At 44.9% G+C, this 12574-nt stretch overlaps 1 protein-coding gene across 7 annotated transcripts in view; it reads right to left on the bottom strand.

Annotated features, from left to right (window-relative positions):
• The window catches only part of LOC121855468, a 29320-nt gene extending 19785 nt beyond the window's left edge, over positions 1-9535 (bottom strand). For 5 of the 7 annotated variants that reach the window (XM_042350435.1, XM_042350426.1, XM_042350445.1 and 2 more), the window contains exons 1-2: positions 9406-9535; positions 1172-1340 (exon numbers count right to left, since the gene is read on the bottom strand). In XM_042350435.1, the coding sequence (XP_042206369.1) occupies positions 1172-1340; positions 9406-9520 (284 nt within the window). In that variant the 5' untranslated portion in view covers positions 9521-9535. Of the gene's footprint in view, positions 1-1171; positions 1341-8990; positions 9070-9219; positions 9308-9405 lie in introns of those variants that run through there. The other 2 variants (XM_042350462.1, XM_042350454.1) reach the window with 2 other exon arrangements.
• Positions 9536-12574: the final 3039 nt, after the last annotated feature.

Here is a 12574-nt window from a genome sequence, read left to right as displayed (position 1 = left end):
GTACCCGATGAAAGGCTGAAAATTAAACTGGAAGGGTACCGGATTCGGGGAAATGTCCTAGCGTGGATCGGAGACGTTCCCCATGACCGCAAGCAGTGTGTGCTGATTAATGGCACGAAATCATCATGTGTACCCATCACATGTGGGGTACCATAGGGCAGTGTATTGGGCCCGCTGTTGTTTGTTTGCTTCATAAATGACAGGCCTGACGCTGTACATTCCTCCATACAAATGTTTGCGGATGACGCCAATTTATTTTGGGAAATAAAAAAACCAAGCAGACTGTGAAGAGCTGCAGAAGGATCTCTATGAGCTTCAAGAATGGTCGAAGAAATGGCTGCTGAGATTCAATGTCACGAAATGTAAGAGGATGCACCTGGGGCGTACCAACGGTAAGGAGGTGTATCATATGTCCTAACAGGACGAAGAAACTGCATTAATTGAGACTGAATATGAAAAGATTCTAGGTGTGTATGTTAACAACGAGTTGAAATTCTCGGGCCATTGCAAGAAGAAGATGAATCAGGCAAATAAATTATTAGGTCTTATAAGAAGGTCGCTCAGATATCTAAACGGTCAGTCCCTCGTTACAATCTTCATGAGTGAGGTGCTTCCCCATCTGGAGTACTGTCACCCCATCTGGTCCCCGAGATATGCCAAAGACTGTCAGTTGATTGAAAATGTTCAAAGGAGGGCCACCATACTGGTGCCTGCACTTCGTCACCTCAGCTACCCTGAGAGATTAAGAGTACCTGAAATTGCCTAGCTTATACAGTACTACAGATACGCAAGAGGGGACCTAATTGAGGTATATAAGCATCTCAAGGGGCACTACTCAGTCGAGTGTCCTTACTTGGAGCTGGCGGACACTCGCCCCACAAGGGGTCACAGCTCAAGGTTGAAGAATCCGCAAATCCAGAAAACTGTGAGGAGTAACTTTTTCGGAGCGAGAGTTGTGAAATCTTGGAACAAACTACCAGAGTGTTGTGGTGGCACAGAGTGTGAGCTCTTTCAAGACCAGACTTGACAAGCACTGGAACAGGTTCAGATACATACAGTAGCCAATACTTGCCAACAGTGCGTAACAGAGTCATGACTGATCGCCCAAGCGGCTAATGAGCCGATCATTGGTGTAGAGGATAAAAGAAAAAAAGTAAAAGTTGTTAGCTACCTGACACCGGTTCCTTGAGCTGAGGTGTCCGCACCCAAGCTCAAGTCATCATTGTCATTTGAGTCATTCTCTTCTACAGGATCAGGGTTTTCACTCTCTTCTGCAGGATCAGGGTCTTCATTCTCCTCAAATGGGGTTGTGTATCCGCAACCAAGTCCCATGACTCCGACTGGAAAAAAGAATGAGTTTTTTTACATATCCACCCCACTAGCAGTGGTTCATTAGAAAACATAGGGCTTTAATTTCCCCTTCAATCATAAAAAAAAGGATTTTGGCAAATGCACATTAATTATCCACACAAACATTGTACTTCCCTAAACCACTACACCACACACACTTGGGTTGATCTGTTGAGAACTGTCAGATCAATGGATTTCATGAACTCTCAAGTACTAGCCATCAGTAGTCTCGAGGTAAAATCCAGAGTAGTATTTTTCCTCGTCATTGACTTTCCATTAACTTTACCAGCCAAATCTTCATGGACGACACAGTAGCACATCAAAGAGCGAAACCCCAAAAGACCCAACAGAACTATAGCATGATGAGATTAGTGCTTCAGTTACCCAGTGGGATTAGAACATTTTCAACACCAGCAGTTCCCTAGTTTATACTATAGGCGGGTAAGGGCTGACAATAAAAGTCTATTAACACCTCAGAGGACATCACTCAGTAGTGTTCATACCTGGAGCTGGCGGATGCCGGCCCCACTAGAGGTTACAGCTCATTGTTGAAGAAGCCACAAGTTCAGAAAAATTGTCAAGGGGCGCTGGTATAAACAATACATTGGCAATTTCCTTGAAAACACTTCAGCTATAAATGTAAATAATAATGGGATATCATATTAACCATGTTAAACCTCCAAACTTATGGAATGAACTTACACAATGTTACTTTAAACTAAATTGCCGAATGATTTTAATAGTACTACTTTTTTGTTACGGAGTTGGGTGCAGTCTGACGAGTCACGAATGTCTTTGATAGTGGCGGTGAGCGGGCAGCGTGATTTTTTTTCCTGAGGGCTTCTGTCATTTTCAACAAGCAGCACCGTCGCAGTGCTTGGCTTTATATTGTATACCCTAACGTAATAGATACTAACAAGTGATCGTGGGCCCTTCGTGCCCGGTTCGCCGTCCAGTTGACAGCATACAGCGACATCATTTTCTAGCATAAATGAAATGGTTAATTAATGCCTTCCTAAAGAAACCATCGACATGGGACCAGGTTTGTTCCACTCTACGAATTTTTTGCGATTTTTCCACCAAGTTTGATGAAAAACGATTGTGCCTTTTTCAGCTGCCTAGAACAGACACACAGACACATGTCTATTCCTATAGTATATTAGATACAAACAAATAATAACCTAACCTATCCCAACCTAGCCAGCACGGCCAAGATAGGACGAATTCTTGCTGCCACCAGCTGATTGTACAGTTACTTTAGTTTAACAAATTTATTGACAAAGCTTGGAGTGCAGTTTGCCTATTCTGAGTAATTCAGTCAGGTCTTGACACTGAGGATGGTATCACTTCTCACTGTCATGCAGGACAGAGGTTCATACACAAAGAAATAGATCATATTCATTAACAGTATATATATATAGGTCAGAGTCATGTGGGTGATGTCACTGTTCACTGCCATGCAGGACAGAAGTTCATATACATTGGAGTCATATTCTAATTGAAGAATAATCAGTGTGGGCTAGTAAATTTTGGATAAACAGCAAGAATGTCCTCAAGCATCCCTGATTCAATGTAGTAATTACAAAGTTCATGATACAATAAGCCAGGTGGCCTGAAGTCTTTGACAGTGTCACATTCAATAATACTCTATAGTGTTCAAGTGTGTGCTTTAAAGGTTTATCACAAAGTTTACATGCTGAGTGTTCCGGTATGGGTACAGCGTTACTAACTTGCCAGATGTGTCTGTATCCTAGTCTAATTCTGGCCACAACTATATCACATTGTGTGGTTCTGTCCTTATGCTGGCCATACTGGTACCTCTTGTCACAAAATTTGTCATATTTACTAATGCTACAACTGCCAGGTCTCTCTGCATTTCTCAGTTCTTCTAGATCAGAGTTCATGATTCTGACTTGAATGCTTTTAAGTGCAGTGTTGGGTATCGTGATGTTGAATCGCACATAGGATGGAGGTGAGGAGGGAAAATCAGCTATGGCATTTTCTCTAAATAAATATATTATATACAAAACAGTCTGGTGCTGGGAAGTTGCTGCATGGTAGAGGAGTTGCTGTGCAGGAGCTTCTTTAGAGGAGGTGTTGTGTTGCAGAGCTCTTGGTAGAATGGATTTCACGGCGAGGCTGTGAGCTTATATACATGTCCACTGGAAGTAAGACCGGAAGTAAGCGTCGCTGGTGGCCGACCCCCCCACCCCCACCCTCCCCGCGAGTCTAGACACCTTGGCTTGTCAGAGAAACTTGATGCGGGATCGGCTGATCAGCGACTAATGGCAGTGGCAGTTGTAGGGGAGAGTATCCACTACAACAGCATTGGACAAGCGAATCTATCAGCACAGTCATGATACCTAATTCCAACATGGGACGGAATCCACACAAATTCGATACGAGAGTTGTTCTCATTGGCAGTTATCACATTCCTTTTAATATCACATACAACTTTAGACATAGAACCTGACGGACTGTTCATTGATTTCAAAGCACTTTCAGAGTCACAGAATATCACCCTACCTCCATTTTCTTTAAGGCAGTCTGTACCTAAATAGATTCCAGTTAGTTCAGTTTGTGTTGTGCTGGCCCAGTTGTTCAGGGTTTGCTTGTTTGATATTATCATCTCTTTTTCTTTATATATTACAATTGCACAGCCTGTTCTACCTGTGTTTGTCTGCACAGAACCATCAGTAAAAGCATAACATTCACTTGATTTAATACTCTCTATGTGTCTGTTAATAGTTAACTTTCTAGTGTGGGTTGGGTCTAACGATGAGCAGGACAGGAAGATGTATGCAAAAGCCAGAAATCAAGCAAAGATAGAGTGTAGAAGGGTTGAGGAGTTCCAGAGGCTGGTTGCAAGCGAAGTCAAGTCAAACCTAAAGGCGTTTTACAGCTATGCAAAGTCAAAATTAAAAACGCAAGTAGGAGAATAAGACCTGAGGCCTGAAGATGGTAGTTACGCAGATTCTGACCAGGATAAAGCTGAGGCATTAAACAGCTTCTTTTCCTCGGTGTTCACAAGAGAGGAAGCGATTAACCTGCCTGCGTTTGAGGACAGACGGTTTGACACAGCACTGACCCACATTGTGTTCACAGAAGAGGGTATTAGAAATAAACTATCAAAGCTAAAGGTCCATAAGAGTCCCGGCCCTGACATGGTGCATCCTAGAGTGCTAAGAGAATTGTGCAACGAGCTTGCCGAGCCCCTGAAGATCCTGTTTTGTAAATGCCTGGATGAACAAAAGTGTCCCCAGTGAATGGAAAGTGGCTTGTGTGAGTCCTATCTTCAAGAAGGGCGATCGTCACTTCACAAACAAAAATTGACCAGTGAGCCTGACCAGCATAATATGTAAAGTACTCGAGAGTATTATCAGAGATGCCTCGATGGAACATCTACTACGAAACAACCTTGTAAAGGATTGCTAACACGGTGTTATGCCAGGCGCTTCTGCTTAACACAATTGCTCAAGGTGTTGGATATTTGGACCCATATTCTGGAACGGGGTGGTAACATCGATAACATATACCTAGATTTTGCCAAGGCTTTCGATAGCGTACCCCACGAAAGGCTGAAAATCAAATTACTGTAGAAGGGTACAGAATTAGGGGAAATGTCCTAGCGTGGATAGAAGACTTTCTACATGACCGCAAGCAGTATGTGGTGATTAATGGCAAGAAATCAACATCTGTACCTGTCACAAGCGGGGTACCACAGGGCAGTGTATAGGGCCCACTGTTGTTTTTTTGTTTTTTTCATAAAACATGCCTGGCAGCTACCAAACAGGGAGGTACTACTGCCTGGGAAGATATTGGAATACAGTCAACCCTCGCTTTTCGCGGTCCCACATTCCACGTGTCCACGTTCACACGGTACCCTGCCGAAACCGGAATGCTCACATTCCGGGGTGCGTGCACCCCTTTACGCGGAGAGCGGCTGGCGAGCCGCGCCATTTTTGGATCCAAACCTCCCGCCATCCGCCATGTTGTGTAAGCGGCGCGAGCAGGGTGCGCACAAGGTCGGCCAGTCATCAAAACATTACCGAGTTCTTCACCCGCCACCCACCACAGCTGGCCCAAGTCAGTGATAGTGATAATTATAGTGAGGATATGGAATTATATGGACTTTGAGGGGTTTGACAAAGAGGCCCTGCAAGTCTCTGTGGTGGATAGTGATACAATTGATACAAGTGCTACAGGTGAGGGCCAATAATCTGCCTTCTGCCTCGGAACCAACCCCCCATCCCCGTGTGCCCAGCCATCTCTTCTACTAACGTAAGTGTTAAAAAACCTAAAATTATTGATATTTCTCTTAAATATTAATTGTGTGCATACCATCATAAAATTAAGATGTTATTTTTATTACAATGTACTATTGTCTCGGAAAAAGTGTAGTTTGGGGGTTGGCCCATTCTCTATTTCAATTAATCCCATATGTTCTGTTATTTCATTTACGAGTGTCTTGCTTTACACTTTTACTTTTTACTTTTATCCTCTTCGCCACTGATCGGCTTGTTAGCCGCTTGGGCGATCGGTCACGTCTCTTTTCCTTTATATTCTTCACCAAAAGGTCGGCTCGCTAGCCGCCCGGGCGATCGGTCACGTCTCTGTCACGCACTGTTGGCAAATACTGGGCATGCACCGGCTCCTGAATGTACCTGAACCCGCTCCAGTGTTGGTCAAGTCTTCTCTTGAAAGAGCTCACACTCGGTGCCGTCACAACACTCTCTGGTAGATTGTTCCAAGAGTTTACAACCCTCACTCCGAAAAAGTTTGCCCTCACGGTTTTCCGGACTTGCGGCTTCTTCAATCTTGAGCTGTGACCCCTTGTGGGGCGAGCGTCCGCCAGCTCCAAGTAAGGACACTCAACTGAGTAGTGCCCCCTGAGATGCTTATAAACCTCAACTAGGTCCCCCCTTGCCCGTCTGTAGTATAAGCTAGGCAAGTTCAGGCGCTCCAATCTCTCAGGGTAGCTGAGGTGCCGAAGTGCAGGCACCAGTCTGGTGGCCCTCCTTTGAACATTTTCAACCAACTGACAGTCCCTAGCATATCTCAGGGACCAGATGGGGTGACAGTTCTCCAGATGGGGAAGCACTTCACTCCTGAAGATCGTTACGAGGGACGGACCGTCTAGATATCTGAACGACCTTCTTATAAGACCCAATAATTTATTTTCCTAGGTCCTTCTCACACACAGTCTCAACTAGTGCAGTTTCTTCATCCCGTTGGGACATATGATACGCCTCCTTACAATTGGTACTCCCCAGGTGCCTCCTCTTACACTTCGTGACATTGAATCTCAGCACCCATTTCTTCGACCATTGCTGGAGCCCACAGAGGTCCTTCTGCAGCTCTTCACAGTCCGTTTGGTTCTTAATTTCCCGAAATAACTTGGCGTCATTGGCAAACATTTGTATGGAGGAGTGTACAACGTCAGGCATGTCATTTATGAAACAAACAAACAACAGCGGGCCCAATACACTGCCCAGTGGTACCCCACTTGTGACAGGTACAGATGACAATTTCGTGCCATTAATCACCACACACTGCTTGCGGTCATGTAGAAAGTCTTCTATCCACGCTAGGACATTTCCCCGAATTCCGTACCCCTCCAGTTTGATTTTCAGCCTTTCGTGGGGTACACTGTCGAAAGCCTTGGCAAAATCTAGGTAAATATTGTCGATATTACCACCCCGTTCCAGAATATGGGTCCAAATATCCAATACCTTGAGCAATTGTGTTAAGCAAGAGCGCCCCGGCATAAAACCGTGTTGGCAATCTTTTACAAGGTTGTTTCGTAGTAGATGTTCCATCGCTGCATCTCTGATAAAACTCTCAAGTACTTTACATATTATGCTGGTCAGGCTCACCGGTCTATAGTTGTTCGTGGAGTGATGATCGCCCTTCTTGAAGATAGGACTCACATAAGCCACTTTCCATTCACTGGGGACCATTTGTTCATCCAGGCATTTACAAAACAGGATCTTCAGGGGCTCTGCAAGCTCGTTGCACAACTCTCTTAGCACTCTAGGATGCACCATGTCAGGTCTGGGACTCTTATGGACCTTTAGCCTGGACAGTTTATTTCTAATACCCTCTTCTGTGAACACAATGTGGGTCAGTGCTGTGTCGAACGGTCTGTCCTCAAACGCAGGAAGGTTAGTTGCATCCTCTCTTGTGAACACGGAGGAAAAGAAACTGTTCAATGCCTCAGCTTTATCCTGGTCAGAATCTGCGTAACTACCATCCGCCAGCCTCAGGTCTGATACTCCTACTCGCGTTTTCAATTTCGACTTTGCATAGCGGTAAAACGCCTTTGGGTTTGACTTGACCTCGCGTGCAACCAGCCTCTGGAACTCCTTTTCAGCCCTCCTACACTCTATCTTTGCTTGGTTTCTGGCTCTTGCATACATCCTCCTGTCTTGCTCATCGTTTGACCCAACCCACGTCTTGAATTTCTGGGTTTTCTTCTTAATTTTGTCGACCGCCGCATGGTTCATGTGTAGGGATCCCCTCGTATTCCTAGAAGCACTGGGTTTGGTCTTGGGTATATATTTATCGATCAAATGGGTCATTTTACTAGTTATGATATTCAGCGTAGTGTCTGCGTTCTTGTACCTTAATAAGTCAGGCCAGTTGATACCCCTCATCTCTTCCCTCATCCCATTGTAATTTCCCTTGTAATATTTGCACCTTGGCCTGGCCTTATCTTGAACTAGGTAACAGTTAAATCTGAATGACAACACTGTATGGTGACTGGTGCCAACTGGGGCAAGGTGTTCCAGTTTGGCCACCATACCCTCCTCGTTTGTTATGATGAGGTCAAGTGGCTTGGGTGTTTGCTCCCCTCTGTAATGTGTCGGGTCTCTCACATGTTGGAACAGAAAATTATCTCTCAGAGTTTCTACAAAAAGAGTAGCAGGATTATTCAAGTCATTCGGGGTTGACTCGTTTCTCCAGTCGATGTCGCCATAGTTAAAGTCCCCCATGATAAGGAGGTGGCTGGGGTTGAGCATCGCCGCATTGTTTATTAAGGTTCTTAAGTTCCTTTGATTTAGTGGGCCACAGTTCGGGGATCTGTAGATACACCCGACGATAAGTAAGTCCCCTCCCTTTAATTTAATTTTACACCACTTGGACTCTTCAAAAACATCCTCTCCCTGTACCCTCGCCTGGCTGGCTCTAAGGTCTTGCCTAGCGTAGATAACCACACCCCTCCTGCAGGATTCTTGAGTTAGGTTCGTAAATGAGTCATATCCAGCAATACTGAACTCACATTCCTCTGGGTCGATTCTCCTGTTCTTGTACAACAGTTCTACAACTCCTACAATATCTGGTTGGTGTACTCTTAGTAGTGTTTCAAACTCCTCCCTCTTATCAAGGAACGTGTCAGTATTAGTGTACATGACATTCAAGCCAGAATTTGTTCTCGGTAACGTCTCTGCTCTTAGTAATAAACCCGCTCCCCCCACATTCTCAGAAGCTGCAGCATTTGCTAAGTACACTGTATTTTGCAGGGTGTGGTTAAAAATGTCATTGTTTACACGGCGCTCGTTCCCTCGCCTAGTAACGCCTTAGCACTGCACTGTACAACAATATATATACAGAAAACGCATTGTGAGTTTCTATTCTACCTCATTCCTGAGTTTGGGATTTCTACATGTACGGACGTTTGTGTGCCCAGACGTAGAGACAATGGCCACCTACAGTACCCTACAATTGCTCCTCCGAAAAACAAACACAAGTGTTATTATTTACTTACCTTATGCCAGAAGCCATTAAAATAATAATTTATCTTAAACTGCATATAATTTACATTAAAATATTAAATACACACGAAATAAACACTGCTACACAACATACATTTTAGAAATATTCTTCCCGCAAAAAGATTCCACCACCGGCAACTGCTCAGCCAATTTCATTAATCACTCCCAAAATTAATCAACAGATACAAATGTTTGCCACTCAATATAGAACATAATATATGTTTCACAAATTAGACGGAAATGTAGCAGAAATATGTGATTAGGTTTTTAAACACCGTACCTTTAGCAAACGACGCACTATATGATACGTGACCAAAGTGTTGCCAACTGAAGGCTAGCTCAGAGGCCCCACCCCTGAGGGCCCAGACGCCAAAGTTGCCAAACAGTGTTGCCATCGATGTAATTTCAATCCCGCTAGGCAGGCCTCGAAAACACGCTGCATTGGATCCCCAAAAAGCTAGCTATTTCTTACATTCGACATAACGTAAATATAATTAATAAACGCAAAATAAAATTATAAAATCACGCTTTTCCATTCCTTTATTGTGTGGGGTACGAGATGTTTGGTTCACACTCAGGATGGGATGGAGAAAGGAAACTCACAATGTGCTCTCTGTATACATGTTGTATTGGATGTACAATGTAGCTTGGTGCTGGGAGGGCAGCATGGTTACAAGCGTTGAGTAGAGAGAGCTGGTTGGTGAGGGTGCTCAGAGGAGGACAGCTTGTGGGTCGCCATGCTCGCCGGTGGGAGCGAGGGCCGCCAGGCAGCGGTGGAGGAGGTGGTGTTGCTTGCTGCGGCTGTAGCGAGAAGGAGAGCGGTCACCACGAGGTCAGTTGTTATATAGCGGAGGTAGGCGTGGCTTAATAGTTGACCTCCGTCTTGTAAGGCGGCGCTGGTTGACCTAGACCACGAGGCATACGCTGGGGAATTCGCGGGGTCGGCTACTCAGCGACAAACAGCGTTTGTAGGGGAGGAATCCACTACAACTGCTATAGCCATGGCAAGAAAATATTTAGATTAAAAGAATATTCTTTTACTTTTTATTTTTATCCTCTTCACCACTGAAGGTGAAGAGGATAAAAGAAAAGGAAAAGTAATCAGAGACGTGACTGATCGCCCAAGCGGCTAACGAGCCGATCAGTGGTGAAGAGGATACAAGTAAAAGTATGACAATATCAAGGGCTGATCGAGGAATTACTGAAGTTGCAACCCCTCCTCTCACCTTCAGCTTATATGATGTTAATATGACGTCCAGCAGCTAGATTGATAGACTGCGAGATAAATAACAATGCGGCGATGCTCAACCCCAGCCACCTCCTTATCATGGGGGACTTTAACTATGGCGACATCGACTGGAGAAACGAGTCCACCCCGAATGACTTGAATAATCCTGCTACTCTTTTTGTAGAAACTCTGAGAGATAATTTTCTGTTCCAACATGTGAGAGACCCGACACATTACAGAGGGGAGCAAACACCTAAGCCACTTGACCTCATCATAACAAACGAGGAGGGTATGGTGGCCAAACTGGAACACCTTGCCCCAGTTGGCACCAGTCACCATACAGTGTTGTCATTCAGATTTAACTGTTACCTAGTTCAAGATAAGGCCAGGCCAAGGTGCAAATATTACAAGGGAAATTACAATGGGATGAGGGAAGAGATGAGGGGTATCAACTGGCCTGACTTATTAAGGTACAAGAACGCAGACACTACGCTGAATATCATAACTAGTAAAATGACCCATTTGATCGATAAATATATACCCAAGACCAAACCCAGTGCTTCTAGGAATACGAGGGGATCCCTACACATGAACCATGCGGCGGTCGACAAAATTAAGAAGAAAACCCAGAAATTCAAGACGTGGGTTGGGTCAAACGATGAGCAAGACAGGAGGATGTATGCAAGAGCCAGAAACCAAGCAAAGATAGAGTGTAGGAGGGCTGAATAGGAGTTCCAGAGGCTGGTTGCAAGCGAGGTCAAGTCAAACCCAAAGGCGTTTTACCGCTATGCAAAGTCGAAATTGAAAACGCGAGTAGGAGTATCAGACCTGAGGCTTGAAGATGGTAGTTACGCAGATTCTGACCAGGATAAAGCTGAGGCAATGAACAGCTTCTTTTCCTCCGTGTTCACAAGAGAGGATGCAACTAACCTTCCTGCGTTTGAGGACAGACGGTTCGACACAGCACTGACCCACATTGTGTTCACAGAAGAGGGTATTAGAAATAAACTGTCCAGGCTAAAGGTCCATAAGAGTCCTGGACCTGACATGGTGCATCCTAGAGTGCTAAGGGAGCTGTGCAACGAGCTTGCAGAGCCCCTGAAGATTCTGTTTTGTAAATGCCTGGATGAACAAATGGTCCCCAGTGAATGGAAAGTGGCTTATGTGAGTCCTATCTTCAAGAAGGGCGATAGTCACTACACGAACAACTATAGACCGGTGAGCCTGACCAGCATAATATGTAAAGTACTTGAGAGTATTATCAGAGATGCAGCGATGGAACATCTACTACGAAACAACCTTGTAAAAGATTGCCAACACGGTTTTATGCCGGGGCGCTCTTGCTTGACACAATTGCTCAAGGTATTGGATATTTGGACCCATATTCTAGAACGGGGTGGTAATATCGACAATATTTACCTAGATTTTGCCAAGGCTTTCGACAGTGTACCCCACGAAAGGCTGAAAATCAAACTGGAAGGGTACGGAATTCGGGGAAATGTCCTAGCGTGGATAGAAGACTTTCTACATGACCGCAAGCAATGTGTGGTGATTAATGGCACGAAATCGTCATCTGTACCTGTAACAAGTGGGGTACCGCAGGGTAGTGTATTGGGCCCGCTGTTGTTTGTTTGTTTCATAAATGATATGCCTGACGTTGTACACTCCTCCATACAAATGTTTGCCGATGATGGCAAGTTATTTCGGGAAATTAAGAACCAAGCGGACTGTGAAGAGCTGCAGAAGGACCTCTGTGGGCTCCAGGAATGGTCGAAGGAATGGCTGCTGAGATTCAATGTCACGAAGTGTAAGAGGATGCACCTGGGGCGTACCAACGGTAAGGAGGCGTACCATATGTCCCAACGGGATGAAGAAAATGTACTAGTTGAGACTGTGTGTGAGAAGGACCTAGGTGTGTATGTTGACAATGAGCTGAAGTTCTCGGGCCATTGTGAGAAGAAGGTAAATCAGGCAAATAAATTATTGGGTCTTATAAGAAGGTCGTTCAGATATCTAGACGGTCCGTCCCTCGTGACGATCTTCAGGAGTGAAGTTCTTCCCCATCTGGAGTACTGTCACCCCATCTGGTCCCCGAGATATGCTAGGGACTGTCAGTTGGCTGAAAATGTTCAAAGGAGGGCCACCAAACTGGTGCCTGCACTCCGGCACCTCAGCTACCCTGAGAGATTGGAGCGCCTGAACTTGCCTAGCTTATACTACA

The sequence above is a fragment of the Homarus americanus genome, unplaced genomic scaffold (genome assembly GCF_018991925.1).
Source record: "Homarus americanus isolate GMGI-L3 unplaced genomic scaffold, GMGI_Hamer_2.0 scaffold1024, whole genome shotgun sequence".
NCBI lineage: Eukaryota > Metazoa > Arthropoda > Malacostraca > Decapoda > Nephropidae > Homarus > Homarus americanus.
This window is presented reverse-complemented; position numbering and strand designations above follow the sequence as displayed.